At 36.2% G+C, this 24,453-nt stretch overlaps 1 protein-coding gene across 2 annotated transcripts in view; it reads right to left on the reverse strand.

Moving 5' to 3' along the window:
* LOC137394585 (cytoplasmic tRNA 2-thiolation protein 2-A-like) overlaps positions 1-24,453 on the reverse strand; it is a 54,072-nt gene that overhangs the window by 11,815 nt on the left and 17,804 nt on the right. For both annotated transcript variants that reach the window (XM_068081318.1, XM_068081317.1), the window contains 5 exons: positions 22,242-22,333; positions 14,177-14,261; positions 12,712-12,827; positions 7,473-7,530; positions 5,423-5,466 (listed from right to left, as the gene is read on the reverse strand). In XM_068081318.1, the coding sequence (XP_067937419.1) occupies positions 5,423-5,466; positions 7,473-7,530; positions 12,712-12,827; positions 14,177-14,261; positions 22,242-22,333 (395 nt within the window). The remainder of the gene's footprint in view (positions 1-5,422; positions 5,467-7,472; positions 7,531-12,711; positions 12,828-14,176; positions 14,262-22,241; positions 22,334-24,453) is intronic.

A 24,453-nucleotide genomic window follows, 5' to 3' on the forward strand; every position in this document is an offset into this window, starting at 1 on the left:
TCAATGAACAGTGGTACGGTGAGATGGGGAACAGTGGTTACTACCCAATGAACAGTAGTATGGTGAGATGGTGAACAATGGTTACTAGCCAATGAACAGTAGTATGGTGAGATGGTGAACCATGGTTAATAGCCAATGAACAGTAGTATGGTGAGATGGTGAACAATGGTTACTAGCCAATGAACAGTAGTATGTTGAGATGGTGAACAATGGTTACTAGCCAATGAACAGTAGTATGTTGAGATGGTGAACAGTGGTTACTAGCCAATGAACAGTAGTATGGTGAGATGGTGAACAGTGGTTACTACCCAATGAACAGTAGTATGGTGAGATGGTGAACAGTGGTTACTAGCCAATGAACAGTGGTATGGTGAGATGGTGAACCATGGTTAATAGCCAATGAACAGTAGTATGGTGAGATGGTGAACAATGGTTAATAGCCAATGAACAGTGGTACGGTGAGATGGTGAACAGTGGTTACTACCCAATGAACAGTGGTATGGTGAGATAGTGAACAATGGTTACTAGTCAATGAACAGTGGTACGGTGAGATGGTGAACAGTGGTTACTACCCAATGAACAGTAGTATGGTGAGATGGTGAGATGGTGAACAGTGGTTACTACCCAATGAACAGTAGTATGGTGAGATGGTGAACAGTAGTTACTAGCCAATGAACAGTGGTATGGTGAGATAGTAAACAGTGGTTACTAGCCAATGAACAGTGGTATGGTGAGATGGTGAACAGGGGTTACTAGCCAATGAACAGTAGTATGGTGAGATGGTGAACAGTGGTTACTAGCCAATGAACAGTGGTATGGTGAGATAGTGAACAATGGTTACTAGCCAATGAACAGTGGTATGGTGAGATGGTGAACAGTGGTTAATAGCCAATGAACAGTAGTATGGTGAGATGGTGAACAGTGGTTAATAGCCAATGAACAGTAGTATGGTGAGATGGTGAACAGTGGTTACTAGCCAATGAACAGTAGTATGGTGAGATGGTGAACAGTGGTTACTACCCAATGAACAGTAGTATGGTGAGATGGTGAACAGTGGTTACTAGCCAATGAACAGTGGTATGGTGAGATGGTGAACCATGGTTAATAGCCAATGAACAGTAGTATGGTGAGATGGTGAACAATGGTTAATAGCCAATGAACAGTGGTACGGTGAGATGGTGAACAGTGGTTACTACCCAATGAACAGTGGTATGGTGAGATAGTGAACAATGGTTACTAGTCAATGAACAGTGGTACGGTGAGATGGTGAACAGTGGTTACTACCCAATGAACAGTAGTATGGTGAGATGGTGAGATGGTGAACAGTGGTTACTACCCAATGAACAGTAGTATGGTGAGATGGTGAACAGTAGTTACTAGCCAATGAACAGTGGTATGGTGAGATAGTAAACAGTGGTTACTAGCCAATGAACAGTGGTATGGTGAGATGGTGAACAGGGGTTACTAGCCAATGAACAGTAGTATGGTGAGATGGTGAACAGTGGTTACTAGCCAATGAACAGTGGTATGGTGAGATAGTGAACAATGGTTACTAGCCAATGAACAGTGGTATGGTGAGATGGTGAACAGTGGTTAATAGCCAATGAACAGTGGTATGGTGAGATGGTGAACAGTGGTTAATAGCCAATGAACAGTATGGTGAGATGGTGAACCATGGTTACTAGCCAATGGACAATGGTATGGTGATATGGTGAACAATGGTTACTGGCCCAAACAGTACACTGACACGTTTCAAAACATGCTTCCTCATGCACGAGAATTGTTAAACATAGAAATTTTTTTTCATGAATGATAAAAGATTATCAATATAAACAGTGTAGAGAGAGGTTATTAACATAGACAGTGTAGTGGATATTTTTGAATGCTTTTACGAAAATCGCCATAATGAAGATCCCTAAAAATTTTTGAAATAAACAGCTATACCAAAGGTGAGTATATTCAGTTTACTAAATATTTAAACGTAACAAAGGCAATACTTTTCGAACCATTCTTAATGAGATATTTTAAAAATGTCGCATCCGATAATCTAAAATTTGGATGTCCATTTGCTTAATATTATAAATAGGCTCAGTGATCAACTGATGTGTTACAGTGATCAATCAATCAAACTTGTCTCACCTATGACAAGTCATGACAAGTCATGACACACCAACTATGTGACCTTAACTGAAACACAGCAGCACTCTGTAAGCTTTTCCACATTGTGATTGAAAGTGATGCTCAATATAATACAGCAACATCAGCTAAGCGAATGGGAAATCTGTAAGCGCCCCATCGATGGCCAGTTAGTGATGATTGATCGCCAAGAGTGATGAATCACTGTAGCTTTAGTATAAGATTAAAGGTTTGCTATTAAATCTTAACAAATGTTTATAATGCCTTTTAAACCAAATACAACTTTTTGCTTTCAAAAAAGTATGCTCAATGAAATGCATAATACACAGCACAAACAGATGCGCACTTTTCACTTTTGAGTATCCTCATTCTTCAAATGAAAACATTGATGATATCATAAAGGCTTCATATGTATTATGATATTACGTATTATCATATGTATTAGCTTTACAAGTAAATAAGATGATTTGCTCTTTTATCTATAATTGGAAACTACGTCTTTGGCGTTAGCACCAACTGTACTTGCTATTGGGTTGGGGTACTTGGGGTAAAGTGACATTCTGTGGTCAAATGATCAGCAATGACAACAGTGTTTCATTGGCTACATACCTATACTATTGTTACAAAAACACATTGGGATTCATCAACAATAACATATGGCCATTTCCTGTTACGAGTAGTTCAGTTTGGTTAGTATGACTAATTAAATAAAATTTTTATTTTCACAGATTGGTGCTTCTGGAACAATTGAAAAAGAAATTGAGTGCAAATATTTTGGAACACACAACGAGCTGACAGAGGCTCAACTGCAATACACGATTATCAATATTTTACAGCAGCAGAGGATTTGTAACGAGAAGAAAATGATGTTCAACTTAGCAATTAAAGTCAGAGTAAACTGATTGTCGATGTTTTGACAGTTTCTAGTAACGAATGTTCATAGTTTAAATACACAATTATTTTAACGTCGAGACTCTTGTCGTCAATTGCTTATTGACCGCGAGTAAGCGCATTAGCAAACAGCACCGCAGAGGTAAATGACAATCAAAATCCTGTACCCCTAGCATAAAGTTCTATGAGAATGCTTTTGCATTGGTGCACACTTGATAAACATCTACCATAGAATGATGATATATGGATGAGCGATTACGTATATCCAAAACTTGGAGCCATTATTGACACGTCACTTTCAACGATACGCGATCGATATTGTGATAACTTTATCGATCCAAATACAAGTACTTTTATTTAAACTGGTATTCAATTGTGACCATTGTCTTTACCGCCATGACAGTGGGTACCGTTATGGCTTTTAAAGACAAGAGCGGAAATGGGAAAAAGAATGCAAGGTGTAAGTTTTTTTAATTTTAATTTAAAAGAATTGATAAAATACAAGTAGGTACTAATCATGCAGAACTGGTTATTGGCAATGAGCCAAATAACAGCACCAGAATTTCCTATTTAACTTTAGATAGCAATCTTTCGACTATAAAATATTATTAAAGCAGTTTTTTAAAAGTTATCTGTATTCACAGACTCTGTTTAAGTCAGTTACATTTGATTTCAATCAGCTCGCGACTATTAAAGTTATCTGTATTCACAGACTCTGTTTAAGTCAGTTACATTTGATTTCAATCAGCTCGCGACTATTAAAGTTATCTGTATTCACAGACTCTGTTTAAGTCAGTTACATTTGATGTCAATCAGCTTGCGACTATTAAAGTTATCTGTATTCACAGACTCTGTTTAAGTCAGTTACATTTGATTTCAATCAGCTCGCGACTATTAAAGTTATCTGTATTCACAGACTCTGTTTAAGTCAGTTACATTTGATTTCAATCAGCTTGCGACTATTAAACTGAAACATAAAACACTTACATATATTTGGACAAGTTTGATAAAACTGTGTTTCATCAAACTTGTCAAAATATTATGAATACAAAGAATGCAAAATTTAACATTTTTATCTGCAATGAAAATACAAACATAGCTGTTATATACAAGATACTGTGCAGACAGTAGTGAAAAAGGTACACTGATGGAAGGCAAATTTAAAATTGTTTTAATGTATATAAAATTGAAAGAAAGCTAATTCCGTATACAGTTAATGAAATCAAGATTTCAGATCACCTTAATAGGGTTGATGTTTATAAGACCACAAACAGTAGTCATCATGTATTTTTATACTACCAGACCTCATGCAAATCTTCTCATCTATGGACACTGAAGTCTTCTCTAGTCATAGAGAATTATAAGTCTCCTTAGATTTCCCTACAATGTTCTACCCCTTAGCCTTAGTTCTACCCCTTAGCCTTAGTTCTACCCCTTAGCCTTAGTTCTATACCTTAGCTATTAACAACTCATCTATAAACTACAGTCCACCCTCAGGGTTTAAACGTCGCAGATCTTAAACAAATCGAGTTCAGTGAAAGAATTTGGGACTTTTTGCTTTACAAATGAAACCAGAATTTGAACTTCTCTAAAATAAGCTAAGGATACATGATGATGCGACCAGGTTGTCAACTGACATGCTCTCTTCCTCCTTTGCCCCCTTTCCTTTCCTATTCCTCTTTTCCCATTATGTTCAGTATTTAGTTATATGCAGAGGTGTTCATTGTAGTTTATAAAGTACTGACTATATTTACTGAGCCGCAACACATTCATTTCATTCATTCATACAATAATTAAAAAAAACGAGGCAGGGGTACACGCTGCTAGAGAGACAGCAGTATACTTTGCAGCCTAAGCTATTAATAGAATATTTATGATAAACTTGCTGCACTATACTTGTAGATGCTGCCAAAAATTTTAAATTATTTAAAAGTTATCTTCTAGTCTTGAAATGACCTAAAACTATTTACATTATTTGTAATGGAGGAAACCATCTGAAAATTCAAACAGATTGCATTTTGAACAGCCTTCTGGGTTGTGATCGAAAGCTTTAGTCAGACTGCACTTACAAATTATGAAAACCTAGTCTGTTGCATCAGGTAGAGTTAGATAACATAACATTCATGTGCTCAAGCAACAACTGCAAATTACACGTTACTTTAAGAAGCTTACACTCGACTAATAAATTCAAATTTCTAATTACGCTAAAATAATTAAAAATATCCAGTACCATTTAGCTCAGCTGTTGGTTATGGGCTGAATGAAATGTAACGCACATATAGAATACATGTATATCTGAAATTTCTCAAGTTAAATATCTGAGCACTATAGTATATCTGATAGATTTGACTTCTTTGATATGTTTAAAGCAGTCAGACTGGAAGTAAATTCTTACCTATTTGTGCTAGTCAGACATGAAGGGAGAAACTCGGTGTTTGACTGAAAAAAAAACAAACAAACGATGACAAAAGGCATAAGAGACAGAAAATTGTACTTACAAAGGCAGGAGTTACAATAGACATGAATTTGAGTTTCTATAAAATAAAGTGTTTAGTTTGTTAGAACCAGATAATGTACACATGTTCAACCAACTCACTATCTGTACTTACAGATGCACATGTACACATGCTCAACCAACTCACTATCTGTATTAAAAAGCACATGTACACATGCTCAACCAACTCACTATCTGTACTTAGAGATGCACATGTAAACATGCTCAACCAACTCACTATCTGTACTTACAGATGCACATGTACACATGCTCAACCAACTCACTATCTTTATTAAAAAGCACATGTACACATGCTCAACCAACTCACTATCTGTACTTACAGATGCACATGTACACATGCTCAACCAACTCACTATCTGTATTAAAAAGCACATGTACACATGCTCAACCAACTCACTATCTGTACTTAGAGATGCACATGTAAACATGCTCAACCAACTCACTATCTGTACTTACAGATGCACATGTACACATGCTCAACCAACTCACTATCTGTATTAAAAAGCACATGTACACATGCTCAACCAACTCACTATCTGTACTTAGAGATGCACATGTAAACATGCTCAACCAACTCACTATCTGTACTTACAGATGCACATGTACACATGCTCAACCAACTCACTATCTGTATTAAAAAGCACATGTACACATGCTCAACCAACTCACTATCTGTACTTAGAGATGCACATGTACACATGCTCAACCAACTCACTATCTGTACTTAGAAATGCACATGTACACATGTTCAACCAACTCACTATCTGTACTTAAAGATGCACATGTGCATCTTTAAGTACAGATAGTGAGTTGTACATGTATGTACACGTGCTCAACCTTACAGAGGATGAAAAAGTTATCTAAGATCACATCGATGTCATGTCTTAATAAGAAAAGGTAAGAGAAATACAATTACATCGCACCCTTGCACAGCCTCCGTCGTGAAAGCCCACAATCCATCATGCAAAAAGTTCCTTCTTTTCAACTTATCATGGTTAAAATATGCATAGTACAGGATGTTGACTTTAAGGACAAAAACAGCAACAATGCGTCAAGTAACATTGAAATATTTCACTTACTCAAAACAAATTAGCAAAAGCGGAGAATATTGGTCACGTTTACATGGAAGGTGAGATTGAGACTCGGTGAGTGATTATTAATCACAATGGAAAATGTAGCTTGTGACACTCTCATAGAGTTATGGCGGCCATAGCGACACAAGCTACAGCGGCCATATCGACCAGAATTATAGCGACCATCGGCTAAAAGAAACTGCTAACTCCTGAGATGTTCTCTAAACAAATATTATTTCCACTCGAATAGTCTTCATGTTGCGTGAGGATATGAGACCTATCACTGAGTGTGTGAGTGAGGATACGAGACCTATCACTGAGCGTGTGAGTGAGGATACAAGACCTATCACTGAGCGTGTGAGTGAGGATACGAGACCTATCACTGAGCGTGTGAGTGAGGATACGAGACCTATCACTGAGCGTGTGAGTGAGGATACGAGACCTATCACTGAGCGTGTGAGTGAGGATACGAGACCTATCACTGAGCGTGTGAGTGAGGATACGAGACCTATCACTGAGCGTGTGAGTGAGGATACAAGACCTATCACTGAGCGTGTGAGTGAGGATACGAGATCTATCACTGAGCGTATGAGCCGTTGGCGGAATTAAAACCAATGAACGGGAAAAGATGTTAAAATGAACTATCATCTGAATAGCATGAGATATAAATGTAATTTTTTCTGTAGATTATACAGAGAAAGGTAAAATACTAGACGTTTCGTATTTTTTATTCATGCCATTTCAGTTGATACTAGTACGTTGTGAATGAAACAGAAGCTAGGAGAGAGCAGACATGGAAGTTATCAAATGCAGACATTACGGAAGGTTGAAACGTGAGTTATGCACCAGATACTCACCATGTCAGCAAGCATACCCCGACACGAATAGCACAGAGAGCTCACCGGGTGTGGTGACCTATAAACATCAATTACAGGTGCTGTCACTTCTTCAAACCGTAACAGCGAAAGAATAGAAACAACGATGGTTGCTGAAATTGTTAGCCCCTTGAGGCCCTAATGAAACAGCCTTCAGTAATGCATTGATACAGCATCACATAGTGTGTATTTGATCTATAAGCTATGCTTGTGTTCTATTATGAAAATGATTTTTTTACATCATTTGGTTTAATTGCTGTATGCCTTAAATAAGACTGGCTGTAGTGGCCTTTGTTTGTTTTCACACGAGAGCATTGGCTCAAAATATTGCATAAAACAAAAATGATTTGACAACCAGCTGAAACAGGGCCAATAATCTGGTGTCAGCAAGCAGTGGTTTTGCCAATATTACATGAAAGGCTAGGGAACATGTGCACTACAGAAAGTTCTATATATACAAAAGCACAAATTTTTGAAAAGCTTTTGGTGCAACCTGGCAATCTGGTGCATGCCAAAATGATTGCGCAGGCGACGAAAAAGTTGTATGCACTGTTACTTCCAAGTTAGTCATATCTTGCATGACACGAAGCAAACAGCAGTTTAAAGCTGAACAGGACACAAACTAAAGGCTATTTTAATAGCAAATAGTCTTAAAATATTTTAGTACAATTTACTCAAGCGCTAAAAAATTAACTGCACGTCTAAAATATAAAATGAAAATGGCTAAGATTCGTCTAAATACTTTGAATTTACACTGAAGTTTTTGAGCTTCAATACCTACAAAATATCCTTTAGAATCTGTAGTCATGAGCAGAGAAAATGAATTGACAAATTAAAGGGAGATTAAAGAGAGATTGCAGCTGATGATATTAGCAATTTCAAATGGAAAATTTTACATAATATATATTTAGGTAAACAGAGAATCTCTTCTCAATGCTTCCACAAGGTCAGGAAAAAAAGGGGTTGACATCTAGAGTAAGTCCCAGTGAAAATGCTAAATAAAATGCTAACAATAAAAACATTTGCTTAAATAGTTATAATAATTGTAAAGGTTCATGTAACATTTTAATGCCAGATATAAAATTATTCTGAGGTACTTGGGTGTCACAGAAGTATATTTATGATTTTGCTCAATACCTAGTTTTTACTGCTGCTTGAGTGTTGACTGAGGAAGTAATATATAATTCATGAAAAAGGTAGAATGACTTGTGATTGAAACGTGAGTTATGGTTGGAATAATAAGAGTTGACAATTCAGCTGACTCAACTAACTGTTTGACGGACAATTTATAGTGCATGATAACGAATAATGTTATGTTACCGTAAAACCTCTACTTGAACGCCATGGCGTTCTATTTTTCAACTTTTTCTTTCTAGCGGCGGTCAATTGGAGGCGGTGTTCAAATAGAGGCTAGAGGTCTATTTTTCAAATGGCTCGTTAGAATTTCCGGAAAATAAATTTAGCCCTATTACGGGCGATACGAATGTCGCCTATATTTTGCACTCTCTTTTCGGTTGAGCGAAATTAAACCATTTGGATGCAATAAATCTGCTAGCTTACGCCCAACTTGTTCAAGATCTCTTAATACATGTGCATTGACAAGCCAAGAAATATATCTACCAGTTGATATCTATTGCTTGCAATTAATTTGCGATCATATTATAATCTGCGCCCTGCTTTGCAATGTGTTGGAGCTTTCAATTTTTGGTTTCATTTTAAATTTGAAGAGATATTTTCCTTTTATATCTATATTTAACATTGTTGAATACAAACAAATTGCACTCACTGATATGTTTGCTACGGTTTGTAGTCAAAACTAGTTTTTAATGTGCAATAGAAGTAGAGTTATGAGCATCGATCCATTGTAAGGTGTGTTAAAATGGCCGCAAGGATGATATTAAATAACATGCTATAAATCTGCATATTTATAAGTTATATAATGATAATCTATCAAATGACACAAATATATATCCATGAACAAGTGACATAAATGAACCATATTTATATTACATGCAGAAACAAAAATTAACGTTTTTAAAACAAAAATATTTCCATCGTTTGCTCGGATAGCTGCGTTCTTATTGTTGCTTTTGATGGAATGAACATCTTCTAGTTGTCCAATACCTTCCACAACATCTTCTGGTCTCAAATCTTCTTCTGCACTGCTGAACTAGTCGACATTAACGTCCAAACAATTTTTGGCAGAGCAAAACTTTCACGCGCTGCTTTTAGCACCAATGCAACGCGTAAAAGTTTGCTCGCTAAATGTAAACTTTGGTCCAAAACTTGCAAACCTGTTTTTATATGCATGTCCTTTGAAGTATTAGAACCGCGCCAAACATGGAACTACTATTAGCCTGAGATAGTTAGTAGTTATTTCTATGGCGTTGCTTTCAATGTTCATCTACTATCATAAATTTAAGCCGGTTTTTAATATATGTAGGCTACTTCGAAGTAGAAAGACCGCGTAAAACAGAGAACTACTACTAGCCTGAGACTGTCATTGATTATTTCTATGGTGTTGCTTTCAAAGTTGTAACCAAAAAAAAGCTTTGGAATTGATATAAACAATTTATTATTAATACGATTTTGTAGACACTTTTCTCCTGATCAGTTGATATTATGGGCTCGTAAAGATTAAATAATGTCATCAAAGTGGCGGTCAAATAAAGGCGGCGTTCAATTGGAGAGTGGTGGTCAATGTTTTTCAACACTACTCTTAATGTGGCGGTCAATTGGAGGTGGCATTCAAATAGAGGTGGCGTTCAAATAGAGGTGGCGTTCAATTAGAGGTTTTACGGTAAGTTGAATATACATTGAGTCTGACTATGACCCATAAAAACAATGACAAGAATTTCATACAAGTGCTCCTTTCAAGAATGACTTCCGGAGAGTTCTACACATTTCTTCCATCTATGAATCCATGTTATAATCCCACGACCACACGAGCGGAGCGGAAGTGTGGGAGTTTTATGATAAATGCATGCGCACACAACTTACTAAAATTATTCATCAACAATGAGACGAACCCTTGTCAAGAAATTTCATCAAAAAATTTAAGCATCGGAATTTAAAGTCGTTAAAGTATAATAACGATACAAAACACATTTAAACCTATTTAAATATGTTACCAAGTCTTTGTAAACCAACGATAATATCTTAAAACTTACCCATCTGATCGAATTATACACAAATAGACAGATTAATTTGAACGAAAATTGCCACAAATAGCTTGAAAAGCTCGGTTTAATAAAAGTTAAGACCGAAAATTGAAACGCCAATAAAGCCGTGCGACCGATTGTAGAACTATTTAGCAGTGCGCATTTCACGATAAAACCGTGCTCATTTCATCAGTCTATGGCATTTTTCACTTGTAATCGAATTTATTCGAAGGTTTCTGTAATAAACGTAGACCGTTTGAGGCGTAGACCGATTTACAGGTACGAAATTGTGGTACACAGTTTATCAGCCTGTGTTTTTTGTCCAATCACCGAAGGTTTTATTATTTGAAACGTTAACCGAAATTCTTTACAACTTATGTACAAGCTAGGGCCGAACTTTAACGCCCCTTCATGACGAGAACATTTTTTATTTTGCTACAGTTTTATACGCGTGAATACTCTTATTCGCTTTCTGTTAAAGATCGCTTATCAAAATCATTCTACATTCAACGCAACCAAATTTCAAACTGTGTATAGTACACAGTACCTTGCCATTTTACTTCTAATTTTGCATTTCAGAGTTATAATAAACATATTTCTTTATTGTTGTTGAATTACATACATTACAGTAAATTAGGCCTACAGCTTTATAACACTTTAATAACAGCTTTTATTTTGCTGCAGTTTGCAGAAATCTTCGAGACGCATGAACGCTCATAGGTTTTCTATTATTGCTGTATTACTATATTAACAATATTGGTTATTTTAATAATATCAGTGCATTTTACTTATAATATTGGCCAACATTGCATTTCTCCTATTGCAAGGGAGAGATATAAACGTGTAATATTTTCCTTTCATTGTTGTTGTTTGTCATGACCAAACACTTTTTAAATAAATTTTCTAAAAACCTATATAAATACCACTTCTCGATATTGCTACCTATTACGTTTTGAAATGTAATCAAAATTGTGTATTGTTTTTCTCTTATTACTATATTAATAAAATTGATTATTCTAAGAATATCAGTGCATTTTACTTCTAATATTGGCCAATATTGCATTTCTCCTATTGCAGGGGGAAAATATAAACATCTTTTCCATTCATTATTGCTTATTGTTGTATATAATAACACCCACACCCAGTACATTACAGCTACCATTGCAGTTATCCTATTGCACTGCAGAGCCATTTGATTGCTAATATTGCATTTCTCAACCATCAGTACCCTTTATTTTTTTGCCAGTATCTCTGGCCATCTCTTTGGTCGTGGGCTGTATGACAGTGGAATTTCTAGTGCAAGCTAATATAGTTAACGAACATTTATGAATCCATGTTATATTGCTATGCTAGACATCTATGAATTGTGCAGATTGAATTCATCATACTCATAAAGCATTGATGTCTACCACATATTTTAAGCCCAGGCAAACGAACTTGAGTGGAGAGACATTACATTGTACCGTTTAGAAACTTTGGAACTCTTGAATAGAGAGATTGCATTTGAAACGCCGAATCGATGAAAACTTAAGTTATGGTGATACTAGATGTCTACCATCAGAAAAAAAAAAGAGTCACCAAGAAGTCCGCTAAGACAAATCCAAGGATCCAAAGCCATGGCTCAGAGACCATTGTGTGAAAAGAGACAAGGCGCTCTTTCTTGCGTGATGTCAGCCAATCATGCATGAGCGGTAGTTTTTTTTCCTCGATGATTAGTAAGCAGTTGATATTTTTAATAGCACTCAGACTGTCGATATATCCCTTAATAAAGCTACGCTTCAAGGCCATTTTTAATGATCTCAAACTAACAAACACAAAGGAACATACACAATTGTTAGCTTGTTGTTTCTACTAATTTTTACAAGCGAAAGAAGTGTATCTGGCACGAACGGAGTTAGCCAATGAGATGCAAGGCAGCACTTCAAAAAATCACCAGCATGCTTGTCCTGGTGTCGATGCCAGCGATGCTAAATATTAGGTTGTGTAGCGGTGATTTTACAACGAGCTCTACTCATACGTTAAAATATTTTCCACTGACAAGAATGTAAAGATGGATGTACCTGCAGATACTGCCAGACTCCGAGCCTCTCTCCTGCAGCCGTCTCTCACATAACATGTCAGCATGACTTACTGACATGAGGGCTGACGATTTGGGCACTCGTGTGTCTAACGGAGCCTACAGTTGGAAAGGTTCAACAAATACAGCAAAACAATACAGACCTGCAAAATATAACTGTTTTCAATTTTAATTTAAGTAATTTAAAAGTGAATAGAACGCATGCAGGTACTTATAGTACCTTGGTTTTGGTTATTAACCAAACAATGTTAACACCTAGTCATACTATGTTAACACCTAGTCATACACTGGTACCACCTAGTCATACACTGGTAACACCTTGTCATACAATGACAACACCTTGTCATACAATGATAGTACTTTCTCACTGTATGACAATATCTTGCCACACAATGTTAACACCTTTTCATACAATGCTAACCTTGTCATACAATGTTAACACCTAGTCATACGCTGGTACCACTTTGTCATACAATGGTAACACCTCATCATGCAATGATAACACTTCGTCACCCTATGATAATATCTTGCCCCACAATAGTAACACCTTGTCATACACTGATAACACCTTGCCGCACAATGGTACCACCTTGCCATACAATGGTAACACCTCGTCACACAATGGTAACGTCTTGTCATACAATGGTAACACATCGTATCACAATGGTAATGCCTTGTCATACATTGGTAACATTTTATGACCCCATTTATAACCAAGTACAAATAATTCATTAAGTATGCCTATAATATGCCAAGTCACCCAAGAATAATGTCAAATCATGCAGTAATGTCTAGCGAGTGTAACAACTCAGTGGCCAGCCATTTGCCCCCCCCCCCGCATTAGCTCCTATCACTGGTATTCACGACTACAAACTGTCCTAGGTCTGTTTGGGAAATGTTCACTGATTCACAGGCACACTATCACTCAGTTTATATAAACATATCCACTCATAACATCAAACTTCCTTTCTAATACAGTACAAACAAAAAAAGGCTGGTGCTGAGCTTTTCTTGGGCATTATTCATGTAAAATGATTTCCCATAAAACCTCTTTATGCTATATATCACTAGAATACGTGTTTAGTAAAATTACTATGCGTCGACCCGGAGACTTAAAATACGATGCATGTATATTCATATATTCATCATTGGTGTGAGCGATTCCAATTTCAAATGAGTACACTAGCCAGTATCTAACACTACCAACCAAATATTACAGATTTAAGAATATTCAAAGAGGACAGTTTGTGGGAACTTAGTCCCTGTCTAGTGTGAGACCGATAACAGAGTTTGATGCAATATTTACAGTTTTTGCTAGAAGCGGCTGCCATTGCATAAACCTTTAGTACATAATTTCATACAAATATTACGAGGCTACTTGATTTTAGCTTATGATCATGTTTTCTGGGAGCAGATTGGAAATAGCAGTCTGAAGAACAAAGGTTTACCTTACAAACGCTGCAAGCTTCTATGCAGGTAGTCTCTCCATCTCCATCAGTCGCTTGTTTTGAGTTCATCAGCTTTTCACTGGTTCTATTAAATGCAAAATATATTCAGCTTAGCTATACTGGGTACACAGAATATGTACTTTATATGCTGATGCTGATGGAAGTGAAAGGGAGACTCACTTATAAGCAAAATAAAACTCTAGTGGAATGAACTAAATTTTTTACAGGCTTGTGGTAAACCTGTGTGGAGACGAAGTAAAAAATGGTTGTCGTAGCATGGTTATCTGTTTTTGCTGTTTCTTGTTTGTGCTATGACAAAAATATTCAAGTCATGCTTATGAGTTGAATATCTGTAGACATTTTCAAAACTGAGAAACAACAGAGCTTATGAAGAACACCAACCAATCACAGCAAGATGAGCTGAATGTTAGATGAGACACTAGGACATAGCAGAGAACTGAACATGCTTATTAGAGAGATGTAGATTATTATATTGTATGTGTTAATGTATTTGATCACATATACAGATCTGAATTCTGAAGTACATCCTATTTGGTGCTGGCAAGCTGTCTAGAGCTCGCATAAACCCTTGTAAACATTGGCAAGAAAGAATGCTTTGAATGCCAGATTTCTTTGTTATATGCCACACAAACATAAACTGATGTGGGCACACATATCATATGGCCCACAATGAATGAACATTCCTGAATATTACAGCTACGTTTCTATTTTTTGATTTTCAATTTTTCATGTAGATTTGGAATTCCATTGTTAAAATTCCTATTTGCATTCTGAATTAGGGCAACGTCGTTCGCAAAATGCTGTATTTCTACGAATTACTGTTCAAGCATCCTTCAATGTTGACAATTTAAATTGTCCATGATACTTAACAGAGTTATATCGGTTAAAATTAAAAAAAAAGTACCTATCAGAAGGCACAGCAAGTGCAATAGGTATATTGAGAAGTTTTCTACTCATGCTAGAATGATGATTTTCAACACATAGTCATTGAAAAGAGCTTTTTAATGCACTGTTATACATTAAATGCTGTGACAAAGGTAAAAGCTCTTCTTAGGACATTTTAATGGTAACCAATTTTTACTGCTGCAGAAGGCACATCCGAGAGCTAGTTTTAGCACTGACTTAGTCAGTTATCTAATATTCAAGTTCCCTTTCGAAGACCTCATTTCTTAGCCAAAAACTTGATGACATTGATGACTGAAATGTTCGCTCAAAATTGCCAACCGAGCAACGAGAATAACGTGGTCCTAAAGCCAGTGACCATCTGTAGATTTGAAAAGTAACGGGAGGATTAATAAGTAGATTTACACAAAGTATGTGTAAAAGCAGCGACTGATGCTGGAGACTACCGTGACAACAAGTACTAAGAGCAGGCAACACCTAAAACTCATCTATAACAAGTAACATGCTCGCAGTGCATGTTTACAGAACTTATATTTAACAGGGTGCATCTATTACTACTATGCAAATCGTAGGGTTGGCTTTGATTAAGATTTGCCTTACTGCGCAAATAGCATGAACTGTCCATATGACACTTCTTGAACCCCGCATATGACTTTGGGCTCACATATGTTTCCCTTAGTTCAGCCCCTGATGAAATATTTATGGTAAGCTTTGTCTAATATATACCATCTTTTTACCAGAATTGGACAGGCTATCTAGAAAAAAATTAGCAACATTTTAGCAGTACACTATTTTATTCATATTATATATCGTAAAACCGGTATTTGAATGACATGACACTTTATTTTTCAACCCTTCTTCTCTAGTGGCAGTTTATTAGAGGTGACGTTCAAATAAAGGGTGGCGCTGTATTTTTCGACTAGCTTGCCAGAATTATGGAAAGATAAATTAAACCCTTTCACGAGCGAAGCTATGCTAATGTTGCCTATATTTTGTACTTTCTTTTGGGCGGAGCGACATCGGCTGTAACATTTTTTAAAACTGTTTTTTATTTACGTCGACATATTAGACTGAGTTAAACAAGGAACTACTTTGATTATAAAATATTAGCGGGATAGAGTTATTTATTACTTCGATGGTGTTGCTTTCGAAGTTTTAAAGAAAAAACCATAAACATTTAGAGTTAGAAAATAGACATACAATTTTGAAGCTTTAAAGATGCTTTTGACGTTTCAAAGTTAGAATACGCCATAACAATGGCTGCTATTACATCGTACGGTGTTCCTGAAGAGTATTCTCATCATTCATCAACACGCTTTGAAGTTGTCAGGTCAGACTGTAAACCACATTATGGACGAATCTGAAGACAATTGATCGGATTAAGACCCTAGTGACTTCAAATAAGAGCATGTTTTTGATGATTGTGATGATCAATTTTCTCAAGTACACTGTCACTAAAATCATGGCAACCACTACATAACCAATGAAAAAATTAATTGTTATTGATGTAACCGAGTCATTATTAGCACCATTTTGTGGAGACTTTTCTACTGATCACTTTTTATTATGGGTTCGTAAAGATTACCGAATGTCAAAGTGGCAGGCAAAATGAGGTGACGTTTAATTAAAGGGTAGCGCTGCATTTTTTAATCCTTTTTCGATAATGGTGTTCTATTAGAGGTGGCGTTCAAATAGAGGTTTTATGGTATATTCACATAAAATTAAACGCATCTAGTGTCTAATGTGGTAAAACCTACAGCTGCAATTCATTTTCCACTATGCACACGCATTAATAGCGCTCATGTTGCAACTTGAATACAGGTTCTTGTGTGACCTTGACACCACATGTACTTTAGCCTGCATAGCCAAAGATGAGTCTAAATATAGTAACTATGATGTGATAAACCAATCGTAGTGGGCACATCGTAGTGGCTACCATGAAAGCTGGTATTACGATACAACAACCAAACATGTGCACTGAGAGTCATTTACAATTTATCTAAACCTCTGTGCTAAATTACGGCTATACTGCGTAAATAAAAATTCACTATAAACCTATTGAAATTGCACAAAAGTTGAATACTGTATTTCTCTCTGTAACTGTTCCGAGTATTTCAAATACTATTTTTCCAAAAGAAAAGTGTATGAAAATATTATCGTATGCACGCGCCATGAAGAACTCATTCAGATAAACTTAAACGATGTTTTGAACATCTTTAGCTCTTTAGTAAGAGTTGACTTGTAAGCTGTATAAAGTGTTCAAGTCTTGGAGAGAAAACAAGAATGTTTAGGAAGGTCAGAAAGATCGGTTTTCACATTAATTACTTTCACAGAGACGTTAAAGGATCCCTAGATTATATTTTTGCGGAGAGACATGTGCATTACTTATTGATCCATCTAAAGCAACAACTACGGCTCTCTAAACAAAACAGTTTACACGCAAGCGATTGTAATTTGATTTCAGCAGATTTTCTGACCTTCACCTTCCCCATAAGTTCTCAAATCATTATGCAAATTGTATATTTTTAACAATAAGTTAGTTGGAGTTACTACTAGTAACAAGCACTTTCGTTTGATGCCTGCTCAAGAAAAGTGCGATAACTGAATATGCTTTGCGTACAGCTAACATCTGCACCATTGTCCTTTATGTAAGTATATCGAGTTCATTTACTCCTAGCAAACTTGCTACTACGTTGAAAATCCATTCTCTCCAAGTTACTTCAACCAGCAATATATAAGTTATCAACTACTCCTATGTGGTATCTATAGCGATATTGCATAACACTAATAGGTTTGTAGATTTAGTAAGCTTTTAAATGTTTTGTAATTATTTTTCATATCACTATGATGATTTGTTTGTTTAAAATAGAACAAACAACTTGAGCACTTTGCTACAGAAAAGAAAAATATTGTACAAAAAACCTTACAGAGAAAACATAAATTTGAATTAAGTTTAATTTTGAGGGTTAAGTGAACCAATCAAAAGCAAAGACTAAGTACCTTTCCGTTAAATTTGTTTAAAAAGCTCCGATTTTGTTGACTAAAACTAATGATAAAAATTGGCATGACCCAGTTTCTAGGATAAATTCTGAAAAGCTTCCTTAAAACCATTTTTGGCTGAGTTAAAAATCCCTTTATTAAAACATCCCTCTTTGTTACATATCTGTAAATTTCAGTAATGGTTTCGTTCAACTGTGATTCTAGCTAACTACAATGAAGAAGCATTATTTCTCAAATATTTTTTATTAAAACCTCTAGACTTTCATGATTGGTATTATGTATTTATAAAATCCAAAATAATGGTGGTTATTGTCTAACAACATGTTTAATATATACATGCAATGTGAAGAAGGAGTGACAGCAGGTATGTTTGTGTCTTTTGTATCACTGAATATGGTACAAATTATTTTAATATGGAGTAATCGTTTTGTACGCATGATTACAAGCAATGGAGCAGGCTGATTACAGATACAAATCGTTATTAGTGCTATATAGCTGGCAGATCCTAAACTTGGCTAGCTATAAAACACTATGCAATTGGCATTGTAATACTGCTTGTAGAACACTGTTTAAGATAACGCAATAATAGACATAAAACCGTAGTTATCAACATAACTGTGGGTGCTTTTTATATATTCAGATTTCTTCAAGTACAAACTGCTAAGGAACTTAATCTATTCTTTCTTGCTGTCTATTTCTAAAAGAGAATATATACATGTTTTTCTATTGCAACATTTAGGATCACCAAAGGTCTAATCAAAGTTATTTGGATATAAAGAACACCATCGACGCTATGAATAGTGAGGTTGCTCCTTTTTTCCTACTCTTGATATACAAGTTTATATAAAATATTATTCATACAGTGGATAAAATGTATCTTTGCACGGAAGACAGGCCACAAAAGTCAAATATAAATTTTGTCTTAGCTTGAATAAGCATATGCAAAGGTTTGCAATCATTTAAGATTTTAAAATGTAAACTGTACAACAAAAAATGGCGCATGCAAAGCCAGAATTAAAAAATGCAACAAAAAACGCAAGACGGCTGATCTAGACAATACGTAGTCACAATAGCTATGAGCACCTTGGATGCATAGTCAAAACTACCTTTGCTGAATCCTACTGTTTTATGGGTAAATAAAGAGCCAACTAAATTCCACGCTATATAACAAAGAAGCTTGGATAAATGTGAGGGTCGTCTGTATAAAAGAAGTGACAAGACAACTATACAAACTGTACACAGTAGTGAGTCATCCATTCGCCAACTTACGTTAAAACAACTTTCAGATTTGCCTCCTCGCTCTGTCCTTAATGCGATGACTCATTAAAATACTGCTGACTGCATACAAGTTTCTAATATTTTACTTTAGGCATGACTATAGCTGATATACACTATGTAGGTGTCACATGACTATAGCTGATATACACTATGTAGGAGTAAGTTCATCATACTGCTGGTTGTTTGGTAAACAATCTAACGGATGCATGATTATTTCAATAACTCAGCCACGTGTAACCGGAGTGTTTCCACACATCAACAATTATTCCTTCATAGCAACAGTTGACACAATGACATGTGCAAGACTACAAAGAGTTAGAATCTGTTTTATGAAATTTATTCACCAAATTTTTATATAATTTAGAATCCTCCGATGATTGGAAACGCTAATCTTCAAATATTTCAGCTGCTGTGCACCATATTTTGTTTGTATTCAAGAGTTAATATAATTCCTATCATTGATATCCATATCAGGTCTATAACCAAGCGTAACTTAAATCTGTTTTAATTTAAACAATGACAACAACTGCATTTGAAATTTATCAAACATTTGAATACAACTAACTTTAACAAAGTTGTGGACTTTTTACATCCATTGCGATGATAACCGTCAGTGGCTGACAACCATTGATGGTTATTAACCAATGGTAATGGCACCTTATTGGATCATGAACCTACATTAAATTGAGCGACAATCAACTAAAGATTATAAAATTTTGTTACGGGCGATCTTCTCTGACTTTTTGAAAGCCTAACTATAATAACTTCTTAGGAATGACGACTCCTACGAATAATATCTTGAAAGCATGGAAACAGTGTATATTTGGTATCAAGTAGCTTGACTCTGGCGTACATACTGAGCCTGAGAATGACATTAATTTTTTATTAAAATCTGTTATCGATAGCAAGCAACCAAAAGTTGTGTATTTTTGAGTAAATGATCTAGCTGTTACCGACGCAGCATGTTTCCTCAACTTTATGCTATTCTGTAACATGCCCTCAATCATCCCAATGCCTGAGTTCAACCAGAATATGGCAGCAATTTCCCGAAATCACCCCTTGAAGTTTCACGGAGCATAACAGTTGTGACATTTACTACAGATTTTAGAGGGTTTCTACATCATCTTTACGCAGAGCAGCGGTGAAGTATGTCAGTTTCATAATATGTCATTCAGTGTGGGATTGCAGAGATGACGCGCGCAGACTACAAGCAGATTACAGAGAATTAGTTCAGCTGACCGAAAACCTTTTCCTAACGAATGTCAAGAAGTGAACTCGAGCCTTCAGCAGTCTTAGCTGCACGCAAGGACACCGATCGCTGTGAGTGGAGACAAATAAGGTCAGCTAAAGTATAACTTTAAACAAGGAGAGGATGGATGGACTGCTTTAAATAATCATATTAACATGACACTCATCTTGGGATCCTAGACAGCACCCACTCCCACCCATTTCTTGACCGCAATTTACTTAATTTGGTATAAATGATGTTAAATCCTTATAATTTGTTATAATAACAAACGAATGGAGAGATTACGTGAGAGCAACACAGCCTCGAATGCCAGCAATTACATCAGAGTTTCGTAATTACTTGGAGTTGCTGCACCAGATATATCAAAGCAGCTATGACCGAAGTTGGTATTAAGAAATTTCAAGTGAATCGATTGACCATTCAAACTCGGATGAGCACCTTTACAGAGGCGCAGCTACGCTTAAACTTAACAAGCATAAGAGAACACATTAATTGACAGCAAATAATATACAGAGCAATAATATAAATAATATACATATAATATAAATAATATACAGAGCAATAATATAAATAATATACATATAATATAAATAATAGCAAATAACAAATGGAGCGGAAGACACTGAAATGGAAGATTATTTTAGTCAGTAACAACACCTGACTAGGTCTTCAGTAGCTTGGGATCAATATGCAAGTTTGCATTACGTAATTCTAGTCCATTACGTATTAATATACATGTACAGTAATAGCTCTCTACTTGGTATTATAGCTTTCGCGGCTTCAGCACTTTGGGGAGTAAAAAATAATCATTAAAATAATAAAAAAACTACAATATATAAAATATGTAAATCTCTCTCATACTCTGACCCAGTGAGATTCCTCCACGAGCATCATTGTGATCATCATGGCTCGCTGTTTTCCTGTTATATTTTGTGACGTGTAAAAGTGCAAAGCGCTGGTGATACCCTTCATCATGTCTCTTAAATGCCCTCAACCCCTAAATTGTCTAATGAACCTAAGAAACAGAGGCAAATGCTTGAGATTAATAAAAAAACTGACTTTATTAGAAATGAGTTTATTAGTTTCTATTTCACAGATTTTAATTTATCACGGGGAGTTGTCAGTCCCGATTAACTGCAAAAATTGAAGGATTACTAATTTAAAGCCTATTATAGTAAAAGTTATTGGTATAAAATATATCAAAATATTTATTCATAATTTTACAGAATTTATCAGGAATTTATCAGCTACAAACAGGAAATTATGACTACTTGTACTTTGCTTCCTGAATATTGGGTGAAATTTTTCAATTACCAATTAGAAGCAGGTGATAACGCCATGTTAAGCTTGTAAATTCTGGTAACAATACATACAGCTATCATAGATACACTTGCGCTTCTTATAATTGGTTCCTTTTATTTAAAAGTAAACCAAGTCGAAGCTGCATATTTCTATGGCTCTGGCACAACCATTTGTGCATTTGACAGGGCCACGGGCTAACAAGTGCAATACCGTACAGATCGCACCTGTTACCAAGACCACCTAAGGCTCGCTTCATTCCTTCCACAATCACATAGTGAGTACGGATAGGGAGAAAGATAGGGAGAGACGAACCTCATGATAGTGCTGACAGTCGATGGAAACTGGTCTTGAAGTCCAGTGATAAAAGCTTCAGTCAGTTTGTTTATGCTTGATCCAGCAACCGCCTGAAAACAACTCAAAACTTGACAGGGGAGACAATAATTGTTTGAGTTGTGGCAAGATAACTACCTCAAAATAGACCCACATGTATGTGGATTGTGAGCTGCACTTGAATAGTTATACCAAGCTTAAAAACTCCTTTAAATAAAAAAAAGGAATTCTTTTGATTCAATGAGCGAAGGAAGGCAATTTTCACTTTTCCGTCATTTTGTTAGCTACTGCAACAGGGTGCATAGAATTTGGATATGATTGTAAAATGTTACTAAAATACATTCCATTACAAATATATATCTAGGATTTGAATGAAAATGAAATGAATCAGTGTTTACCTGTTTATAAGAAAACAATATCTAATACTGATGAGAATCTGTGTGTATTTAAAGATGAGTTATGAGGGCGGTGAATGCAGACCGCTTGGTGTTGCCTGTATGATTGTTGTACCACATAACCTTTCCTTCGAGGCCAGTCAAATAATAGTGTGGCTCCATTCTCAGAGACGAGCAGCCTACTTAACCTTTCTAAGCATAACTCAGTGACATGCAGTGAAAACTGGGCTATCGCTAACAAGGATCTGTGAATACCACATAATGATCCATATCGGGGCAGATAATAGGATTTCCAATGTAAATGATTTCTCTGAAAAAACAATCAATCAATTTCAACGAATAATTAATCGTTGCAAAATAATAAACTGCAGGTTGTCAATAAACCTGATGACGTAGCCTAATGTTTACCACAACTATGGCTGGCAAAAAACATGCAAGAGTAACTATATATACAAGATATTTAAAGATGATGAAAGACAATCTGTAAGGACTATGATGAAAGACTATGGGTGAGGTTTACTAGCGCAATGAGCCTCTAACAATATTCAAGTGTCTGCCACTTGGTGAGGTTGATGACATAGCAGACATATGAAAGGTTAGCACCCTTGACTAAGGCTATATGCCGAACTCACTGATCCTACAGAAAAACCATAAATGTACAGTGGTGTGCATAAACTTGGAATCACCAGTTAAATCTTCAAATATGTATGTTTATATGCTGTTGTCTAAGAAATTCTTTAGAGTTAAGTGCCTCAACCCCATCAATATATATATCATTTGAAAGGGAAAATTCTGAAGAACAAGATGATGCCAAATATTCAAAAATATTCTCAGATTTTTATCGCTGGGGGTGGATCTACCGAAAGGCAGACTTATTGCAGGCTATGAATGTTGTTAGTGAAAATTGATAAAATAGGATACAAACAAACTCTTTTACACAAATTGGTGGCCCTGAAAAGGGCCGTTGGGTTATTGTTGGTCTTCAGAAGGACTGGTAAGGTGTCTTGAGCTGAGCATTAGTATTTTATTGGCCAGCCCTTGTTCTTGATCACCATCTGACACCGTCGAGGCATGCTGTTTACCAACTTTCTGAGCTCTTCAGGAGTGATGATGTGATGCCAAGCATGAATAATCTTCTCTATGAGCTCCCGTTTTGTCTTTGGTTTATTTTTGCCGACTATCACACCAATACGCTGCCAAAGAATTTCAATAGGATTCAGGTCAGGGCTTTGTGCTGGCCAGTCTATTACCCTCACATTACTTCTGGTCATCCACTCCTTGACTCTCTTGGCACGGTGCATTGTCATCCTGGTAGTACCAGGGTTGGTCGTTGCTGGTGAACAGGCTCCGAGCACTTGGAAGCATGACATCTTCCATGGTCTTAATGTATTTGTCTCCATTCATCATGCCTTCACAAATGGAGAGTCTTCCCACACCAAAAGCTGTCATGCAACCCCATACCATGACTCCAGTAGGGTGCTTGATGGTTGGTAGCGTACAAGCCGGGCTGTACTCCTCTCCAGGTCGTCTCCTCACATAACAATTTCCAGAGTGGTTTTGGATGGTAAATGTTGACTCATCACTGAACAAGACCCTTTGCCATTGGGCTGTTGTCCAGAACCGTTTATCTTTAGCCCACTCTAGATGACGCTTTCGCTGTTTCTCAGAAACTAAGGGCTTGCGCCTTGCCCTGCAGCCTTTCAAACCATTTGCAAGCAGTCTTCTTCGCACTGTACTGGGGTGAATCTCAATATCTCTGTTGTCCTTGATCTCCTTACAAAGTTGAGTACTGTTCAGAT

This window comes from Watersipora subatra, chromosome 4 (assembly GCF_963576615.1).
Source record: "Watersipora subatra chromosome 4, tzWatSuba1.1, whole genome shotgun sequence".
In the NCBI taxonomy this organism is placed as follows: Eukaryota; Metazoa; Bryozoa; class Gymnolaemata; order Cheilostomatida; family Watersiporidae; genus Watersipora; species Watersipora subatra.